The 21865-nt window shown below is 41.0% G+C and overlaps 2 protein-coding genes across 10 annotated transcripts in view; both read left to right on the forward strand.

Annotated features, from left to right (window-relative positions):
- Window positions 1-10313, forward strand: part of LOC133665041 (solute carrier family 22 member 6-like) — a 45489-nt gene extending 35176 nt beyond the window's left edge. For 3 of the 9 annotated variants that reach the window (XM_062070198.1, XM_062070197.1, XM_062070196.1), the window contains 11 exons: window positions 489-592; window positions 653-807; window positions 888-1056; window positions 1130-1253; window positions 1329-1444; window positions 1522-1576; window positions 1639-1798; window positions 4402-4510; window positions 4577-4655; window positions 8362-8489; window positions 8556-10313. In XM_062070198.1, the coding sequence (XP_061926182.1) occupies window positions 489-592; window positions 653-807; window positions 888-1056; window positions 1130-1253; window positions 1329-1444; window positions 1522-1576; window positions 1639-1798; window positions 4402-4510; window positions 4577-4655; window positions 8362-8489; window positions 8556-8661 (1305 nt within the window). In that variant the 3' untranslated portion in view covers window positions 8662-10313. Of the gene's footprint in view, window positions 1-488; window positions 593-652; window positions 808-887; window positions 1057-1129; window positions 1254-1328; window positions 1445-1521; window positions 1577-1638; window positions 1799-1893; window positions 2055-4401; window positions 4511-4576; window positions 4745-8361; window positions 8490-8555 lie in introns of those variants that run through there. The other 6 variants (XR_009828678.1, XR_009828679.1, XM_062070199.1 and 3 more) reach the window with 6 other exon arrangements.
- A 5154-nt stretch (window positions 10314-15467) lies between these two features.
- Window positions 15468-20186, forward strand: LOC133664297 (deoxycytidine kinase 2-like). The gene is made up of 7 exons (XM_062068806.1): window positions 15468-15501; window positions 18741-18859; window positions 18947-19030; window positions 19104-19213; window positions 19292-19477; window positions 19721-19820; window positions 19898-20186. Exons 1-7 carry the CDS (start codon window positions 15468-15470, stop codon window positions 19922-19924), a joined length of 660 nt encoding a protein of 219 aa, XP_061924790.1. The 3' UTR covers window positions 19925-20186.
- The last annotated feature ends 1679 nt before the right edge of the window (window positions 20187-21865 follow it).

Consider the following 21865-nt stretch of genomic DNA (forward strand, 5'->3'; position numbering starts at 1 on the left):
TGATTCTCCAAGTATTCCAGGAATCTCTCACGTAACCCGCAGCAATGGTTCCATCAGGGCAGCCAGGCTCCCCTGAACCTCTTTTCCTTGTCGAAAAGACTGTGTCAATTGCGTCGAGAGTCCAGTTGATCAAATTCATTTTGATGTTTAGATTTGAGGACAGCTCATGAGAAGGAGAGACAAGAAAGAGTGAGAAATGCATGCAGCGTAATGCCCGCAGCTAAAAGCCACTGCGTGAGAACGTATATTCGAATATCACGAAATAATCATTTTCTATATCGCACAGAGACAAACCCGCGATATATCGCACAGCCCTAGTTTGCATTAAATATTTTAACCCAATTTGGTGAAATTACATAATGTCCAACGGCACACCAAACAATATCTCACGGTACACTAGCACAGTGGTTGAAAAACACTGTGCTAAAGCATATAATATCACGTCGCCTTTCGAGCGACCCGCAACAAAGTTTATTTTCTGTCCTCAGTGGGAGCTGGTTTGTTCCCTGCGTCCTCTCAAGCAGATGATTCAGACCATCTATATGGGCGGAGTTCTGACCGGCGCTATCCTCTACGGTGGCCTGTCCGACAGGTGAGCCTCCTCATTCTTCTGTGTATCCAAAATCTCCACATTTGCGTATCTCTCCTGCAGGTTTGGGCGGCGGACTGTCCTTATTTGGTCGTACTTGCAGTTGGGCATCCTGGGCTGTAGCTCCGCCCTCTCGCCGACCTACACCATCTACTGCGCTTTTAGGTTTCTGACTGGGATGGCAGTGTCGGGGGTCATCCTGAATTCCGTCTCCCTGAGTACCTGTCGAGCCGTCTTCCTTTACAAGCGCTAGTTCTGCGTGCCTCTGCCGTAAGTCACTCTTGCCATTTGTCATCAGAGGTGGAGTGGATTCCGACCAAAACCAGGACGCTGGTGGGCACGCTTACCTCCTCCTTCTTCACCTTTGGTCAGCTCATCTTGGCGGGCCTGGCTTACTGGCTGAGAGATTGGAGGAAGCTCCAGCTGGTCATCTGCGCTCCCCAATTCCTGTTCTTTGCCTACAGCTGGTCGGTCTTTTTAACTTTCACGATTAGGACACGGGTCCTTTTTGAAATGGTCATGTGATCTCCAACTGCCCAGGTGGTACTCGGAGTCGGCGCGATGGATGGTTCTGAAGCGAAAATACGAAGAGGCGTTGAAGACCCTTCAGCGAGTTGCCCGGATCAACGGAAAGAAGGAAATGGCGGACAAGCTGACGTTGGAGGTAGCTCGATGTTGGCGTGTTCTGTTCCGGGCAAGTCCGTGCACCATTTGACCACAGTGTGCCGCGTGACCTCAGGTTCTAAACTCCCACATGAAGAAAGAGATCGAGTCCTCCCAGACAATGTTCACGGCCTATGACTTGGTGAGGACCGCAGCAATGAGGCGCATCACTGTGTGTCTCATCGCAGTCTGGTCAGTTCTCCTTCCTCCCGCATGTACAACCGTTCCACCTTTTCGCCAAAGTAGAAACCCCTTCCGGTTCTCCGCAGGTTCTCCACCAGCTTCACGTATTACGGCTTGGCCACGGACCTGCAGAAGTTCGGGGTGAGCTTGCACACGAGACAGTCGTTATGTATAAACGTTGACCCGCGTTTTGATTTGCACAGGTGAGTATTTACCTGATGCAAATCATCTTTGGAGCTGTTGATTTCCCGGCCAAACTTGCGGCTCTGGCCATGCTCAGTTATCTTGGGAGGAGAGTGTCACAGGCCACATGCCTCTTCATGTCCGGCCTCATCATCTTTGCCAACATCTATGTCCCGACAGGTAAGCACGGCAGCACATGCACTATATTGCCAAAAGTATTTGGGTGGCCAGTCAGTTGCCACAGAGCTCCAAACTTCATGTGACCTTCCAATTAGCCCACGTACAGTTCGCAGAGAGCTTCATGAAAAGGGGTTTCCATGGCCAAGCAGCTGCATCTAAGCCATACATCACCAAGTCCAATGCAAAGCGTGGGATGCAGTGGTGTAAAGCACGTCGCCACTGGACTAGAGCAATGGAGGTGCCTTCTCTGGAGTGATGAATCACACTTTTCCATCTAGCAATCTGATGGACGAGTCTGGGTTTGGAGGTTTGCTAGGAGAACGCTACATTTCGGACTGCATTGTGCCGAGTGTGAAATTTGGTGGAGGAGGAATTATGGTGCAGGGTTGTCTGTCAGGAGTTGGGTCTGGCCTAAGGCTGCAGCTAACGATTATTTTTCTATCGATTAATCTATAAATTATTTTTTTCGATTAATCAGTTAATCTATAGATTATTTTTTAGATTAATCTATAGATTATTTTTCCTTTTACCGATTATTTTTTTATTCAAAATGAAGATGAAAAAATAAATGTAGGCCAGTTTTTTCAAAAGGCATGGCTTTTATTTACAAAAAAAAGAAGTATGGCCACTCAGTCAACATTAACAACAACATGACAAAATATTCTGTAACAATGTAAACATTTAAAACTTTTAACATTTAACAAAATTAAAAGTAGCTTATTTGCTTTTTAATGTGCAAATATAAAACTCAACATCCAGTGCAAATTTTAATATTCTGCAATAGTATAAGCATTTCAAAAGTAAAAGTATTGCTTATTTTGCTTTAAAATGTGCAAAAATAAAGATAAACATCCAATACAAAAAAGTGCAAAACGAAATATTCTGCAACAACAGTGTAAACATTTCAACAAAAGTGAAAGTATTGCTTATTTGCTAAAATGTGCAAAAATAAAGATAAACATCCAATACAAAAAAATGGCAATCTAAATATTCTGGAGCACTGTAAACATTAAGTATTGCTTTTAAAATGTGCAAAATAAACATCCAGTCCAACACAGTACACAATAACCAATTCTACTCATTCCAGTGAGTGACTAACAGTTGTAATGAAGAAAGGTTAGCATGTGTACATGCTCTGGTTCTTTTCTTGTTTACAATATTCCCAGCAGCTGAAAATAGGCGCTCAGAAGGGGTCGATGTGGCTGGAACTGAGAGGTAATTAGCCTTCACCTCAAGCCAGGACTGCGAGTGAGCTGAGCTACAGTTTATATTCCTAGAAGGTCAACGGGCTCATAGTGATGTTACTAGTAGTTGACTGGGAGGTGTTTACTATCATTTGGGGAGAGTCCGCTGCCTGATGCTCACCTGCTAAACACCTATCTGTTTCACGCTGAAGCGCTGACTACATGCGCTCTGAATACGCACTGCTGATTGGCTGGTAATGCTTTGTGTGTACCAATCAGATGGTTGTGTGGGTGGGACAATGCTGCGTGTGTACCAATCAGATGGTTGTGTGGGTGGGACAATGCTGCGTGCTGAGACAGAGGAAGTAGGAGCAAAGCAGCTTGTTAAGACTTTAGCTTTAGCTTAGAAACTCGTTCGGTACACCCCCGTACCGAACCGAAAGCCCCGTACCGAAACGGTTCAATACAAAACACGTACCGTTACACCCCTAGCAGATACAAATGACACATTCATGTTTTTGTGTAATGATGACAACGTAAGCTCACGCGGACGATTGACTAGTTGATGGTTTTCTTTTCAAATGTTCGTTCATAGCCGTTGTGCTGCTATGATAGGCCATTTACGCTCGACACTGTGTGCATACAACAACATTATTAGGCCGTTTATTGAAATACTCCCACACTTTTGACCACTTTTGGCATGCTTCTCCCCCCTCGCTCGCACCGCTCGCATCGTCTGCTTTGATCGTCTGCTTTGCGCTTCGCCATGACGGTAGTGTGACGTAAATATGCGACGCGTCGACGCACAAAAACGGCGTCGATGTATTTACGTAACCGATGACGTCGACTACGTCGACGCGTCGTTTCAGCCTTAGTCTGGTCCCTTAGTTCCAGTGAAAGGAACTTTGAATGATCCAGGACACCAAAACATTTTGGACACTTCCATGCTCCCCGCCTTGTGGGAACAGTTTGGAGCGGGCCCCTTCCTCTTCCAACATGACTGTGCACCAGTGCACAAAGCAAGGTCCATAAAGACATGGATGACAGAGTCTGGTGTGAACAAACTTGACTGGCCTGCACAGAGTCCTGACCTGAACCCGATAGAACATCTTTGGGATGAATTAGATCGGAGACTGAGAGCCAGGCAACATCAGTGTGTGACCTCACCAATACACTTTTGGAAGAATGGTGGAAAATTCCTATAAACACACTCCGCAACCTTGTGGACAGCCTTCCCAGAAGAGTTGAAGCTGTAATAGCTGCAAAAGGTGGACCGACATCATATTGAACCCTGTGGGTTAGGAATGGGATGGCACTTCAAGTGCATATGTGAGTCAAGGCAGGTGGCCAAATACTTTTGGCAATATAGTGTACGTGTCGAGGGACAACAATGGCGTCACTAACTGCTACGTCACGCAGACATGCAGACCGTCAGAACCATACTGGTGTGTCTCGGTAAAGCCTTCATGTCAGCGTCCTTCACCACCGTCTACTTGTACACTGGAGAACTTTACCCCACCATCATCAGGTATGGCATCATCAACGTCATGTGACGTCGTCACAGCTCATCACCGACAAATGTGTACGCTCTTAGGCAGACCGGAATGGGTCTGGCCTCCACCATGGCCAGGGTTGGCAGCATGGCGGCGCCGGCCGTCCTCATCCTGGACGAGGTAAAACTTCCATACGAATACGAATTGTCTTTTGTTAATTAGCAGGGGATACAAGAAGGTCGTTTCCTGTCTTGCTGTAAAGTCCACAGGTGGGTAGAGGAGCCAAAAACTATACTTAAACAAGAGTGACGTCACTTTAGACCAGGGGTGTCCAAAGTCCAAAAATATCAATTATATCTGCCTTGTTTTTAATGAATATTTAGGCCTACTATGCTACTGTATTTCAATGTAGACCAGGGGTGTCACTCTTTTTCATTGAGGGCCACTTCGCAGTTATGGTTGCCCTCAGAGGGCCACTTTTAACAATGAGTAATATACGAGTACCGTATTTTTCGGACTATAAGTCACAGTTTTTTTCATAGTTTGGCCGGGGGTGCGACTTATACTCAGGAGCGACTTATGTGTGAAATGATTAACACATTACCGTAAAATATCAAATAATATTATTTAGCTCATTCACGTAAGAGACTAGACGTATAAGATTTCATGGGATTTAGCGATTAGGAGTGACAGATTGTTTGGTAAACGTATAGCATGTTCTATATGTTATAGTTATTTGAATGACTCACCATAATATGTTACGTTAACATACCAGGCACGTTCTCAGTTGGTTATTTATGCCTCATATAACGTACACTTATTCAGCCTGTTGTTCACTATTCTTTATTTATTTTAAATTGCCTTTCAAATGTCTATTCTTGGTGTTGGGTTTTATCAAATACATTTCCCCAAAAAATGCGAGTTATACTCCATTGCGACTTATATATGTTTTTTTCCTTCTTTATTATGCATTTTCGGCCGGTGCGCCTTATACTCCGGAGCGACTTATACTCCGAAAAATACGGTATACGTGTATATATAAAATACATGAACAATATATTTTTTTATATAAGCTACAAAAAAATCCCTTGGACAGGTTCCAATATAGCAAGTAAAGCAACAAGCGACGATAAAAGGGCCCAATTTTTTGGCGTGCAGGTAAAATGGTAGTTTAATAGTCAAAAACAGTGAGCAATCAAGCACAGGTGAAAACACTCCACACTTAACCCCAAAATTGTTTGAACAGCAGTTTTTGGGCCCTGCACTTTTTTTTAAAGGCAATCGAATGGAGACAAGTCAAACACTAGAGCCAAGCGGAAAACGTCCGCTCACTCTCAAACTGCAGGGGCGGTAAAGCTCGGTTGGTAGAGTGGCCGTGCCAGCAACTTGAGGGTTCCAGGTTCGATCCCCGCTTCCGCCATCCTAGTCACTGCCGTTGTGTCCTTGGGCAAGACACTTTACCCACCTGCTCCCAGTGCCACCCACACTGGTTTAAATGTAACTTAGATATTGGGTTTCACTATGTAAAAGTGCTTTGAGTCACTAGAGAAAAGTGCTATATAAATATAATTCACTTCACTTCACTTCACTACCACTCGTAGTACTTGGGCTCCATCTAGTGGTAAGCCAAGGAATCAATTAAAAGGGATTATTTATCAATAAGGTATATTTATAAACATCAACTATTTGCTTTGTCATCTATAACACAAAAACTAAGATAACATGTTTTTTTTTAAATATATCAGCATATAATGATCATTGAATTGCTTAGTAGACGAAGATTATTATTTTTTATTTATGAGTTACTTTTTTAACATGTCCTGTCCAACCACTCAGACAAATCATATTGTTGTAGATCAGGGATGAGTTTGCTAAGTATAAAAATGAGCTGAAATCCTTGAATGAAAGAAACTGTTGTTCTAAATTTGCCCACTGGGTGTCGCTATAGCAATTCTTTGTAGATGAATAAACCACATGTGAGTACAACAGTTGAGGAAAATGAGTAAACGACATAAATAACATCCTGTAATTGAATTTTGATATGAATCTTTTATCCTGATAGATTAAAAATTAACACCAATTAGAGCACTTTAAAACACTGCCAGACTCAATTCCACCTGTTTGACCGATTAACAATATCACATTGTTTATTCAGAATGTATAAATAACGACAAATGAAGCTAGAATACTATTATTAACCGCAACATGTTAGTGTAAAAAAACATTATGATTTGTATATTTTCAGAACTTGTTTTATTATTACGTTGGATTGGTTAAACAGAGTCATGTGATACAAATCTCTCGAACAAGACAAATTAATATGTCTTTGCAAGCACCAATCAATGAATTATAAATAAAAAATAATGATGATTTAAACAAATGTAGCGATCGGAATAAAAGTCAACATAACAAAGTACGGTTTGTTTTTCACAACAGTAAAAAGTATGTTGCATTAAATGTACAATTCATTCAAATATTGACTTCAGTAAATGTAGCGCATCGCTACCCAACTCTGGTTACAGTTAGTCCCAATGAAAAAGTTTCTCCAGTTGGGTGAGCAGACATCACATGGTTACTTCAAACTCTTGAGTTAAGTGTTTAAAACATCACCATGGTCCAGTTCTTCATATTATTGGTCTGCTCTGATAAATGAGTAAAGTATTTTATTGGACGGCGAGGTTTTGTAACACGGTACGCATGTCAAGAAGTATATTCAGGGTTCGTACGGGTGCTTAAAAACCTTGAAAATGCTTGGATTTTAATGTTGTGTTTTCAAGGTTTGAAAAATGCTTGAATTTTGGGTGAAGTGCTTGTAAATGCTTGGAATGTTCCTCATATTTCTCAGCAGTCTGACTCGATAGGCTGATTATAAAATGGAAAAAAATAAAACAAGTTTCCTTCAAAATGAAAGCTGCACGAGCCCTTACATTAGGTTGTTGTCATGCCCGAGCCGTATATACGGCTCTGTGTCGCCCCCAAGAGGACATTGGTGCATCGGTCCATCATGCCGGGAGGTTGTAGTTTTATTGAACATTGGATGGAAAATGACAAATACAAACTTTGGATAAAACATGGACCAAATCCACGTGTAGACTGCTGCAAAGTATGCAAAAAGGAAATCCAGCTTTTCGCAATGGGAGAGTCTGCTCTCTCTAGTCATATGAAAGGTAAGACACAGAGATTACTAGCCCTACACTGCAAAAAGTCACTGTTCAAAAACAAGGAAAAAAAATAAAAAATTAGGGATATTTTATTTGGACTAAGCAAAATTATCTGCCAATAGAATAAGAAAATTTGGCTTGTCAAGACTTTCCAAAACAAGTAAAATTAGCTAACCTAAATGAACCCCAAAATACCTTAAAATAAGTATATTCTCACTAATAACTGTACTGCTATATGAGTACGTATGTTCTATTGTTTCATTGAACATAAAACAGCAAATTCCATTTGGCTGTCGTCTGTTTTAATATGAAATAAGAAATGATTACTTTAAAAAAGTAGTTTTATACTTGTGAGTGTTGATGACACAGCTTTGCAACAGTTGATATTCTAGTTTCAAGCATGTTTTACTCAATATAGGTCATCAAATCTCAGCAACAAGCTGCAATATCTTACTGAAATCATTTAGGACCAAAACCCTTAAAACAAGTAAAACACTCTAACATAAAATCTGCTTAGTGAGAAGAATTATCTTATCAGACAGAAAATAAGCAAATATCACCCTTATTTGAGATATTTAATCTTACTTAGATTTCAGTTTTTGCAGTGCATGGATTGATTCACACTGGTTTTCGCCTTGAAAATTGATCTTGAAAGTCCTTTTAAAAAGTGCTTGAATTTGGCCATGGAAAAGGTGTACCAGCCCTGTATATTTATGGCCCTGCAGGTGTTCCCTTCGCTGCCCAGTGTGGTCTACGGGGGTGCGGCTGTAATAGCCGCAGGCTTCGCTTGCTTCCTACCTGAGACGCTCAACGTTCCGCTGCCAGAAACCATCCAGGATGTGGAGGAGAGATTGTGAGCTTGGTTAAATGGCATTTGGAGGCCGGGCCTTCTCTGACCATTTTTTTTTTCTCTCTAAAGGTCTGGAAAAAGTGTGGCCGACAAGAAGAAAAAGGGAGAATCTTCAGAAGATGAGCAAGCGGTGTCCTTGAAGGAAATTGTAGTAAACGGTCTTAACGCTCTCTGACACTGCTCATAAAAACGCAACAAATATTAATTATTTTTACTATTTAAGTCAGGGCTATCAAACGTACAGCCCAAGGGCCGGATCAGGCCCGCGAACAGGTTTTATCCGGCCCGCGGGATGAGTTTGCTAAGTATAAAAATTACCCTGAAATTTTTTAATGAAAGAAACAGCTTTTTTAAATGTGTTCACTAGATGTCACAATAGCAATTCTTTGTAGATGATGCTACATATGTAAAAAAAAAACTAAAAAACTAATAAACCACATGATGTCAAGGAAAATGATCAAACTACATAAATAACATCCCGTAATTTGATTTTGATATCATTTTTTTTATCTTGATAGATTGAAAATTAACACCAATGAGTTGACTGATGAACATTATCACATAATTTATTCAGAAAATATACAGTATTTTTCGGAGTATAAGTCGCACCTGCCAAAAATGCACAATAAAGAAGGAAAAAAACATATATAAGTCGCATTGGAGTATAAGTCGCAATTTTTGGAGAAATTTATTTGATAAAACCCAACACCAAGAATAGACATTTGAAAGGCAATTTAAAATAAATAAAGAATAATGAACAACAGGCTGAATAAGTGTACGTTATATGAGGCATAAATAACCAACTGAGAACATGCCTGGTATGTTAACGTAACATATTATGGTAAGAGTAACATATAGAACATGCTATACGTTTACCAAACAATCTGTCACTCCTAATCGCTAAATCCCATGAAATCTTATACGTCTAGTCTCTTACGTGAATGAGCTAGATAATATTATTTGATATTTTACGCTAATGTGTTAATAATTTCACACATAAGTCGCTCCTGAGTATAAGTCGCACCCCCGGCCAAACTATGAAAAAAAACTGCGACTTAATAGTCCGAAAAATACGGTAAATAACATCCTGTAATTTGATTTTGACATCATTTTTTTTATCTTGATAGGTTGAAAATTAACACCAATGAGTTGACTGATGAACATTATCACATAATTTTTTCAGAAAGAAAGATGGAATACTATTAACTGCAACATGTAAGTGTACAAAAAACCCCAACAACATTATGATTTGTACAATTTCAGAATGTGCTTGTTCTATTTTTAAACAAAGAAAACAATCTGAAGTTGTCTTCATTTTTTAATTATTTTTCTGTGATTTTACCAGTCCGACCCGCTTGGGAGTAGATTTTCCTCCATGTGGCCCCCGATCTAAAATGAGTTTGACACCCCTGATTTAAATAACACACAGCTGATCATCGTATCCACATTTTACTTGAGTGTTACACTAATAAAACCGATTTATAAGATTAGCACTTTAAAAGCACTTATTTCCATTCAAAATGATTAATGATTTGATAATAGATTAGATATATACTGTATATAGCGCTTTTCTAGACACTCAAAGTGCTTCACAGAGAAGTGAGAACCCATCATTTGATCACACCTGGTGGTGGTAAGCTACTTTCGTAGCCACAGCTGCCCTACAGCCCCTCCGATCACCACCTATCATTCACCAGTGTGAGCGGCACCGGGGGCAAGGGGGAAGTGTCCTGCCCAAGGACACTACGGCAGCGATTTGGATGGTAAGAGGCGGGGAGCGAACCTGCAACCCTCAGGTTTCTGACACGGCCGCTCTACCCACTAGGCCATGCCGCCCCAAAATTTAAAAAAAAATGTATTCAGTTCAATGAAAATAAAACTTGACAGCCAACTGAATTCATGTGCATGTCCTTTTGCAATATATGGAATAAAATATAAATAATGTTTACAATTAGACTTAGACAAACTTTAATGATCCACAAGGGAAATTGTTCCACACAGCAGCTCAGTTACAAAGGATGGAAAGGATAATGCAGGTATAAAATAGACTAAAAATTTACCGTAGTAGCAATATAACATACTGTATGTAATATTTACATATTATATATATATAGTATATGATACCTACTGATATATCATCCATCCATCTATTTTCTACCGCTTATTATATTATATATATATGAATATAGGGTAAATATCCTATAACTTCTGTTTTTTTTAAATATTGCTTAGGTCTAAAAAAAAAAGACCAAATAAATAGGTGTTATAATTAATAAAATACATTACCTAAATAGGGGTTAGTACAAACAAAAGAGTACAATGAAAATGAATGGTTTTAGTCGAAGATACTTGATTGTCGTCACTATTAGAAAATCGTACTTAAATTGATAATTGTATCGAAATGTGTAACAAATATTAGTGTATTTAAAAGCTCCTTCCATCAAGGTGACTTTTTTTCAGCAATCAGATGCTGGCAGATGTTTATTTTTATTTTATTAACCTTTATTTGTAATATGCAACATTTACATACAATCAAAAAAATTATAATAATCAAAACAAGTACAAAAACAGTACAAAACCGCGCCAGGGGGTTGTAAACGGAATAAAGTAACTAAAATAGAATGCAAAATATATATATGTAAGAAAATGTAAAGCCAAGGTCCATAAATAATCCAAATTTGCAACACAGCATCATAGTTTTCACAGATTTTTGGTTGTTAGCGTTTTAAAGTAGAGTTCTAATTATTTTTTAAAGGCACAAAAAACAGGTCGGGTATTGAGAAACTCACATTTATGAATATAAAACTTAGCCAATACTATAATGAGGTTGCAAAAGTAAAATTAATTTTCTTTTCTTTTTTCATACTGTGTAAATCCAAATAAGCACATAGGCAGATGTTTTGTTTCTCGCTAACGTTTGCCCTCGGTGACGTCATCCGACTTCCGCCTATAAGACGCGCCGATTGGTTGCTTTCCAGTCTCTCATTTGATTGACGGCTTTGACAGCCACTCACGGGCCGTTTGCTGGCTTACTGTTTGTAGAGGAGGGGGGCGGGACGACGCATGTTCGGTTGCACAGCGGAAGAAAATGGCGGCCGTGGCCACCGAGCCAGGAGCTGCGGCGATTCTGACAACAACGACGACCGACGAGGCCCCCCCGGAACTGGGCCCCGCATTCTCGGGAGGCGCGATAGCCTCCGAGGAGAAGGAAGGGGCGCCGGAGCTGGACCCGGCTGTGGAGCTGCCTAACCCGCTATCGGGAGATGAGAACGGGGAGGAGCGCCGCTATGTCAGGCCGGAGCACGAGCCCGGGGCGGGAAAAGTCCTGTGTGAAAACGCCACAAACGACGAACTAATGAAGAACTTCCAGCTGGACCGAACCTGCACCGAGCGGTTCTCACCGGGAGTACCGGGAGGTCCAGAAGCGGCTTGGAACATGGCGGCGTGCCGCAGCATCACCGCGCAGCCCTCCGCCGTTTTCCTGCACTCCTATCCGGCCCCCCCGCCCGGTACCGAGGCCGGACTGTCCCCGGCGGAACCAACAACGGGTCGCGTCGAGACCGCGGGCAGGGAACGAACCTACACGGCTTTGGTCCAACCCGAGCTTAGCCCCCAAGACGCCATGTTGGACAATACCGGTGATCCCGAGCTGGGTTCTGGCGAGACGCAGTTTTGCGGCTTGCGAGAACCGCCTCCGCCGTGCCGTTCCCCGAAGCTGGAGGTCTACCCCGAAGACGTCTCCGCGCAGTCGGGACCGGCCGAAGCGGAGGCCGCCCGCGGCGCTCCGCGGCTGGGCTGCGTGCAGGACCTGAGCCTCGGCTCCGAGGTCCGGGTCTCCTTGGACCACGTCATCGATGACGCGCTGGTGGTGTCGTTCCGGGTGGGCGAGAAGGTGTTCTCAGGGGTCCTGATGGACGTCTCCAAAAGGTAAATTCGTGACGTCATTGAATATTAATGAATGAAATGCATCATCATAAATTATTTAACTCAGTGGTTCTTAAAGGCCTACTGAAATGATTTTTTTTTTTATTTAAACGGGGATAGCAGATTCATTATGTGTCATACTTGATCATTTCGCGATATTGCCATATTTTTGCTGAAAGGATTTAGTAGAGAACATCGATGATAAAGTTCGCAACTTTTGGTCGCTGATAAAAAAAGCCTTGCCTGTACCGGAAGTAGCGTGACGTCGCAGGTTGAAAGGCTCCTCACATTTCCCCATTGTTTACACCAGCAGTGAGAGCGATTCGGACCGAGAAAGCGACGATTACCCCATTAATTTGAGCGAGGATGAAAGATTTGTGGATGAGGAACGTGAGAGTGAAGGACTAGAGTGCAGTGCAGGACGCATCTTTTTTCGCTCTGACCGTAACTTAGGTACAAGCTGGCTCATTGGATTCCACACTCTCTCCTTTTTCTATTGTGGATCACGGATTTGTATTTTAAACCACCTCGGATACTATATCCCCTTGAAAATGAGAGTCGAGAACGCGAAATGGACATTCACAGTGACTTTTATCTCCACGACAATACATCGGCGAAGCACTTTAGCTACGGAGCTAACGTGATAGCATCGTGCTTTACTACAGATAGAAACAAAAGAAATAAACCCCTGACTGGAAGGATAGACAGAAGATCAACAATACTATTAAACCATGGACATGTAACTACACGGTTAATGCTTTCCAGCCTTGCGAAGCTTAACAATGCTGTTGCTAACGATGCCATTGAAGCTAACTTAGCAACGGGACCTCACTGAGCTATGCTAAAAACATTAGCTATCCACCTACGCCAGCCAGCCCTCATCTGCTCATCAACACCAGTGCTCACCTGCGTTCCAGCGATCGACGGAGCGACGAAGGGCTTCACCCTATCATCAATGCGGTCGGCGGCTAGCGTCGGATAGCGCGTCTGCTATCCATCTCAAAGTCCTCCTGGTTGTGTTGCTGCAGCCAGCCGCTAATACACCGATCCCACCTACAGCTTTCTTCTTTGCAGTCTTCATTGTTCATGAAACAAATTGCAAAAGATTCACCAACACAGGTGTCCAGAATACTGTGGAATTTTGCGATGAAAACCGAGCTTTTTGTATTGGATACAATGTGTCCGAATACTTCCGTTTCAACGATTGACGTCACGCGCATACGTCATCATACATAGACGTTTTCAACCGGAATTTTCGCGGGAAATTTAAAATTGCACTTTATAAGTTAACCCGGCCGTATTGGCATGTGTTGCAATGTTAAGATTTCATCATTGATATATAAACTATCAGACTGCGTGGTCGGTAGTAGTGGGTTTCAGTAGGCCTTTAACTCAGTGGTTCTTAACCTTGTTGGAGGTACCGAACCCCACCAGTTTCATGTGCGCATTCACCGAACCCTTCTTTAGTGAAAAATAAAAAAATATTAATTTTAAATTCAAGAAAAAGTTATTATATTATAATATTATTTAGCTCATTCACGTAAGAGACTAGACCAGTGGTTCTTAACCTTGTTGGAGGTACCGAACCCCACCAGTTTCATATGCGCATTCACCGAACCCTTCTTTAGTGAAAAATAAAATGATGTTTTTTTTTCAAATTCAAGACAAAGTTATATGTTTTTGGTAACACTTTAGTATGGGGAACATATTCTAAGTAACAAATAGGGATGATACTCGAAACCGGTTTTCCCGGTTGTTCGATAAGAAAAGAACCGAGTCCTCGGACTCGAATCCCTTTTTGAGAACCGGTACCCGTTATCGAGACCACTATAGTAAAGAAAAATAGTTGGTTCTTTATTCGAATCCCGTCCCGACCAGAAATGCTCCGTGTGACATCACAAGAAATGACGTCACGTAGCTCAGTCATTAGGCGCAGATAGCGAAAGCATGAAAAAAATGGAACGGAAAAAGCGCTCCAAGGTGTAATAAAGTTCAAAACAAAAAGGTATAATCCAATGAATAACTTTACTGAGAGATTTGAGCAGGGTACAAACACATGACGAACACTTTTACGACCAACCGGAAACATAGCAACCAGGCTAGCAACACACCTCCTTTACGGCAGCTGTTGCAACGTTCTTAAAGCAACCGCTGCACATACATATACATACAACACATCTCCCTTTTTTAACTTTTGTTTTTCTTTCCTTGTAAACAAAACAAAATCACACTGTATATGTGTTGTCTGTTTAATTATAAATAATGCAGACGAGGCGTGTTGGCTGAGTTCTTGACGTTTACTTTCACAGCGTGCTCATAACCTCATTCTTAGCTGCAACACTTTTCGGGGCTACCGCGCATGCTCGTCACTCCCGTTGCATGCTGGGTAGTGTAGTTGTTATATTCCCTAGCTCATAACATCATTCCCCCTATTAAGAAATAATGTTAACTCAATAAAGTGTATTTCTTTTTTTAGCTTTAACTTTTCATTTTTTAGCATTGTAACCACATTTGCAAACAACTTTTCTCTTCATAGAATTTTCTTTCAATAAAGAAATAAAGTGGAAAAATGTCAAAGCATCATAACAAACAGTTATGTCAAATAGCAGCAGAATTGCACTTTTTGGAGAGCTGTATTATTTTCAGTTTTGTGCCCAAGGGACTGATTTTATTTAACACTATATTATTATTTATACACCTATAGTGATCACAGAGACAGGTTGTTTTTGTGTTACTGTATATATTTGTTTTTCTGAAAAATCCTACTTAATATACTTTGGGTAACAACAGTCAATATTTATTTATTTTTTTAAATTTTTTTAGGGGGGTAACAGTCAATATTTATTTATTTAGTAGATTACATTTTTTTTCTTATATAATAAAAGTGAGCTTTTGTTAAACCAAATATTGTGTTTTTTTTCCCATATACAACAACTTATCTGGACTCGATAAGAGAATCGATAAGGAATCGGTTCGATAAGAGGATTCGATAATAGGCTCAAACTCGATAATTTCTTATCAAACATCATCCCTAATGTATATTCAAGTTATGTAAAAATGGACAAGTCATGTCGTAAACGAGGCAAGTTAGGTATTATGTATTCAAGTTATGTAAAATAGACAAGTTATGTATTAAAAATGAAAAGATGTGTAAACCAAACAAATAATGTCGTGAAATAGACAAGTTATGTATTAAAATTTTAAAGTTATGCAGTCAATAGACATGTTTATTAAAATAGTCAAGTAGTGTGTTGTAAAATAAGCAAGTTTCTTATTACATAGGAAAGTCATGTAGCAAAATAGGCAAGTTATTTATGGAAACTGGAAAGTTATGTAAACTAAAAAAGTTACATGCAGTAAAATAAAAAAGTTGGATGCCGTAAAATTAAAAAAGATTAATGCAGAAAAATGAGTATGTTGTAATAAAATTACATGAGAATGATGATGTCACTGGTCATCCGGAATTGTAACAAGTCAAAAGATGACTTTTTGTGAATTGTGACTCATGTCATGTTGTGAGTTGTTGTATCACGTTGTGTATCGTGACTTGTGTCATATTGCGAATCGTTGTCGTGTTTTAAATTGTTGTGAATCGTTGTCGTGTTGTGAATCATTGTGTCATGTTGTTGGGTTGTGAATCATTGTCAAGTTATGTATCGTTGTGAATTGTTATCGTGTTGTGTTGTGTATCGTTGTCATGTTGCGTATCTTTGTGCCATGTCGTTTATATCGTCATGTTGTGAATCGTGTCTTGTTGTGAGTTGTTGTGTCATGTTGTAAATCATTCTCATGATGTGCATTGTGTCATGTTAATCGTTGTTGGCATGTTGTGAGTTGTTGTGAATCATTGTCATGTTGTGAATCAATGTGTACAGATGTGTCACGTTTTAAATCACTGAATTGTGCCGTGTTGTTAATTGTCATGTTGTGACTCGTGTCTTGTTGTGAATTGTTGTTATAAATCGTTGACAAGTTGTGAATTATGTCAGGTTGTGAATCATTGTCATGTTTTGAATTTTTGTGTTACGTTGTGAATCGTAGTCTTGTTATAAATCGTTGTTATATTGTGTCATGTTGGTAATTGTTTACCATTGTGTCACGTGAATTGTCATGTTGGGAATCGTTATATTGTGTCATGTTGTGGATCATTGTGGCTTGTTGTGACATATTGTGAATTGTTGTTATGTTCTGAATCGTTGTCATGTTGCGTAGCCTTGTAAAATCGTTGTGAATTATTGTGACTTTGTGACATATTGTGAATTGTTATGTACTGAATCGTTATCATATTGTGTATCATTGTGAATAGTTGTCACGTTGTGGCTTGTTGTGACATTTTGTGAATTATGTTCTGAATCGTCATGTTGCATATCCTTGTAAAATCGTTGTCATGTTGTGAATTGTTGTGTACCGTTGTACACAACATTGTTGTTGTGTACAATCGTTGTCATGTTTTGTATCATTGTGAATTGTCGTGTCATGTGGTGAATCGTTATATTGTGTCCTGTTGTGGATCGTTGTCACGTTGTGGCTTTTAGTGACATATTGTTGTTAGGTTCTGAATCGTCAACTCTCCTGAAGGAATCAATAAAGTACTATCTATCTATGTTGCGTATCGTTGTAAAATCGTTGTCATGTTGTGAATTATTGTCACCTTGTGACATTGTGAATTATGTTCTGAATCGTTGTCATGTTGCGTATCCTTGTAAAATCGTTGTGAATTGTTGTGTGCCATTGTGTCACGTTGTGAATCGTTGTCATGTTTTGTATCATTGTGAATCGTCGTGTCATGTTGTGAATCGTTGTCATGCTGTGGATCGTGGTTACGTTGTGGCTTGTTATGACATATTGTGAATTTTTATGTTTTGAATCGTTGTCATATTGTGTATCATTGTGAATCGTTGTCACGATGTGGCTTGTTGTGACATTTTGGGAATTGTTATGTTCTGAATCGTTGTCATGTTGCGTATCCTTGTAAAATCGTTGTCATGCTGTGAATTGTTGTGTATACCATTGTTGTCATGTTTTGTATCATTGTGAATCGTCGTGTCATGTTGTGAATCGTTATATTGTGTCATGTTGTGGATCGTTGTCATGTTGTGGCTTTTTGTGACATGTTGTTAGGTTCTGAATCGTTGTCATGTTGCGTATCCTTGTAAAATCGCTTTCATGTTGTGAATTATTGTCACATTGTGAATTGTTATGTTCTGAATCGTTGTGTCATGTTGCGTATCCTTGTAAAATCGTTGTCACGTTGTGAATCGTTGTCATGTTTTGTATCACTGTGAATCGTTGTCATGTTGTGAATTGTTATATTGTGTCATGTTGTGGCTTGTTGTGACATATTGTGAATTATGTACTGAATCGTTATAATGTGTATCATTGTGAATTGTTGTCACGTTGTGGCTTGTTGTGGCATTTTGTGTGTTATGTTCTCAATCGTTGTCATGTTGCATATCCTTGTAAAATCGTTGTCATGTTGTGTACCATTGTGTCACGTTTTGAATCGTTGTCATGTTTTGTATCATTGTGAATCGTCGTGTCATGTTCTGGATCGTTGTCACGTTTAGACTTTTTGTGACATATTGTTGTTAGGTTCTGAATCGTTGTCATGTTGCGTATCCTTGTAAAAATCGTTGTCATGTTGTGAATTGTTGTGTACCATTGTGTCACGCTGTGAATCGTTGTCATGTTTTGTATCATTGTGAGTCGTCGTGTCATGTTGTGAATCATCATTTTGTGTCATGTTGTGGATCGTTGTTATGTTGTAGCTTATGACATTGTGAATTGTTATGTTCTGAATCGTTGTCATGTTGTGTATCCTTGTAAAATCGTTGTCATGTTGTGAATTGTTGTGACTTGTGACATATTGTGATTTTTAAAAAAATGTTTTGAATCGTTGTCATTGTGAATCGTTGTCACGTTGTGGCTTGTTGGGACATTTTGTAAATTATGTTCTGAATCGTTGTCATGTTGCGTATCCTTGTAAAATCGTTGTCATGTTGTGAATTTTTTTCATATTATGTCATGTTGTTACGTTGTGGCTTGTTATGACATATTGCGGATTGTTATGTTCTGAATCGTTGTGCCATGTTGTGTATCCTTGTAAAATCGTTGTCATGTTGTGAATTATTGTGACATGTGACATTGTGAATTTTTATGTTTTGAATCGTTGTCATATTGTGTATCATTGTGAATCTTTGTCATGTTGTGACATTTTGTGAATTTGTATGTTTTGAATCGTTGTCATATTGTGTATCATTGTGAATCGTTGTGGCTTGTTGTGACATTTTGTGAATTATGTTCTGAATCGTTGTCATGTTGTGACTCCAGCGGCCGGGAAGTCCACCTTTGTGCGAGTTCTCCAGAGGGCGTCGTCAGACTGGGAGGTCATACCTGAACCCATCGGCAAGTGGTGCAATGTCCACAATGACAGCGGGGACGTTTACCAGGTGAGTGGACATGTCCTTCCAAAAAATAAATGTCACTGACAGACAGCTGTCCTTTCAAAATAAATGACAAACTGCTTACCCAATCAGGAGCTGAGTTCCTCCCAGAAGAGCGGAGGAAATCTGCTACACATGGTCTACGACAAACCCAGCCGTTGGTCCTACACCTTCCAGGTACAGCTCTTGACCCCGTGTGCCCGCGGGCACGGCCACAGAAGCTAATTGTGGGTGTGGGTGTGGGTGTCAGAGTTACGCATTTCCCAGCAGAGTTCGCGCCCAGCTTCAGTCGCCATCAGTCAAACTTCAGCAGGCGGAAAATCCAATTCAGTTCTTCGAGCGTTCCGTCTACTCGGACAGGTAAGCCAACTTTTAAGGGACTTTTCACTTCATTTGTGTGGGCTCAGGCTCGTGTTGACGGTACTTGCGTGGGTTCAGGTACGTGTTTGCGTCCAACCTGTTTGAGTCTGGCAACATGAGCGAGACGGAGTGGAGCGTCTACCAGGACTGGCACGGATGGTTGCTCGGTAGCTTTGAGGAGGACATCGCCCTCGACGCCATCATTTATCTGAGAGCCGACCCACAGGTGAAGGCCCCCGCCGCGCACATTCGTCACACGTCGACGTGAGCGTCACATGAACTCTTTTTTTTTTTTCTCAGTGGTCTCACATGTGTGAAGAATATATGTTGATTGTCTAAAAGTAACATGTCTTCCTTCACACCTTGTTTTCACATTTTTATGTAGAAGATACAAAAATCGCAAATCGAATTGAAATTTTAGAGAGAAAAATGGCAATTAGGTTTTTTTCTCAAAATGGTGCAGCATCAATGCAGGCATGAATGATTGATACGATGGCTTCTTTGCAGACTGGACTTTGACTACCTGAATCATCTTCCTGTCCTCGTTTTGGACGTCAACGACAACTTCAAGAACGATGGCATCAAACAGGAAGCGATCATTGACAAGGTGACTTTTTTTTTTCTCTTTAGCTTTGGGACATTTCCTTATTCCTGCTTGTCTCATTGTGGTTTTGGCTCTGGCAGGTCAAAGAGTTTCTCTCCACGTTGTAGGAGACCCTTTCACTGTGGACTAAATCAACCTTTGCAGTCTTCTTGCGTGTCTTGTCCCACGCCGACACTCAGGATGCAATAAAGCAAGTAGACACATTCATTGGATATATGTCTTGCTCGTCATGAGGACTTCTGAGCGTTACTAAGAAGACCATCCACAAAACTCTCACCTTGGATTATTTATATGAGTTTTAAATCTGTCAGACGCCGACTGGAGTCTTTGAGATCTTGTTTTTATTTAAAATTAAAGCTTGTCATGGTAGCTAGCAATCATTATTGAATTGAACATGTGCAGTCAATGTTCAACTTCGGAACATGCCACTGGCTGATCAACACGACGGTCAAACACTAATCAGTCAACTATGTGCACCTGCCAAAGAAAACATTTCCAAAGTTCTCCAAGCAAAATGAGAACCGGTTTCTTCAGCTGCTGACCTTTTGACGCCGACACAAAGGACCGCATGGAGGCGAGTCACGGACGTGAGGCAATTGTGACTTGCCGGGACTCCTTCGGTCTGTCCGCTGACTTTGTTGCTTCAGGAATTCCGAGGCAGCAGGTGGCCAGGAAAAGACAGCAAAGTCACGAGTCGGCAGAGGCCACAAGCGTCCAAACACAATCGGCTTGTTTCACGTGAGAATCACACTTTTAGTACTTTAATACTCGCGTCTTTGAAACTGATCTTATGGCCGAGTGGCAGGGACGAACAGACCCAACAAAGCGACCAAGAGAGTTGACTCAGTCCTAGGCTGCCCACTAACTCTCAGCCAAAGTCCAATACGTGAGAATCTGTCCAGGGAGACCGAAGTGTCCCATAAATGCTCATTTAGCTCCGTAAAGCTCATCCAGCCCCGTCTCCGGTCTCTCCACGCGGACTCTGGTGTGGCAGAGAGCCAGCAGCTGGTTTGTAGAAAAACGGTTTTACATCAGGATATTTTGCTCATATTGTTTTGGGGGCCACATTTCCAGAAAGTTAAATGGGAACTGCAATTTTGGAACCTTGCCTCTCGTTCACAATCATTACGAAAGACATGGCAGAGGGGTTAGTGCGTCTGCCTCACAATACGAAGGTCCTGGGTTCGATCCTGCGCTCGGGATCTTTCTGTGTGGAGTTTGCATGTTCTCCCCGTGACTGCGTGGAATCCCTCCGGGTACTCCGGCTTCCTCCCACCGCCAAAGACATGCACCTGGGGATAGGTTGAGTGGCAACACTAAATTGGCCCTAGTGTGTGAATGTGAGTGTGAATGTTGTCTGTCTATCTGTGTTGGCCCTGCGATGAGGTGGCGACTTGTCCAGGGTGTACCTCGCCTTCCGCCCGAATGCAGCTGAGATTCGACCCCGAACGGGACTAGCGGTAGAAAATGGATGGATGGATGACAACGGGTGTATTTTTTTATGCAATCTAACTCGTAAATAAAAGTCCGCTTACAGCGGAGCTAATGGGAGGTCCTCTCTTCCGCCCATAAAACCCAATAAAAAAACATCCAAAAGGGGCCAACAATACTCCATTTATATTTTGTGACTTGAATTTTAAAACCCTTGTGTAATGTTCATATTGTTGTTACTCAGCCAGCGTTTGAGGGTCTGATGGACCTGTTGCATTTTGTGGCTTTTAAAGGCCTACTGAAATGAAATTGTTTTATTTAAATGGGGATAGCAGATCCATTCTATGTGTCATACTTGATCATTTCGCGATATTGCCATATTTTTGCTGAAAGGATTTAGTAGAGAACATCGACGATAAAGTTTTGGTCGCTGATAAAAAAAGCCTTGCCTGTACCGGAAGTAGCGTGACGTCACAGGTTGAAGGGCTCCTCACATTTCCCCATTGTTTACAATGCAGCGAGAGCGATTCGGACCGAGAAAGCGAAGATTACCCCATTAATTTGAGTGAGGATGAAAGATTTGTGGATGAGGAACATGAGAGTGAAGGACTAGAGTG

The sequence above is a fragment of the Entelurus aequoreus genome, linkage group LG14, assembly GCF_033978785.1.
Source record: "Entelurus aequoreus isolate RoL-2023_Sb linkage group LG14, RoL_Eaeq_v1.1, whole genome shotgun sequence".
In the NCBI taxonomy this organism is placed as follows: Eukaryota; Metazoa; Chordata; class Actinopteri; order Syngnathiformes; family Syngnathidae; genus Entelurus; species Entelurus aequoreus.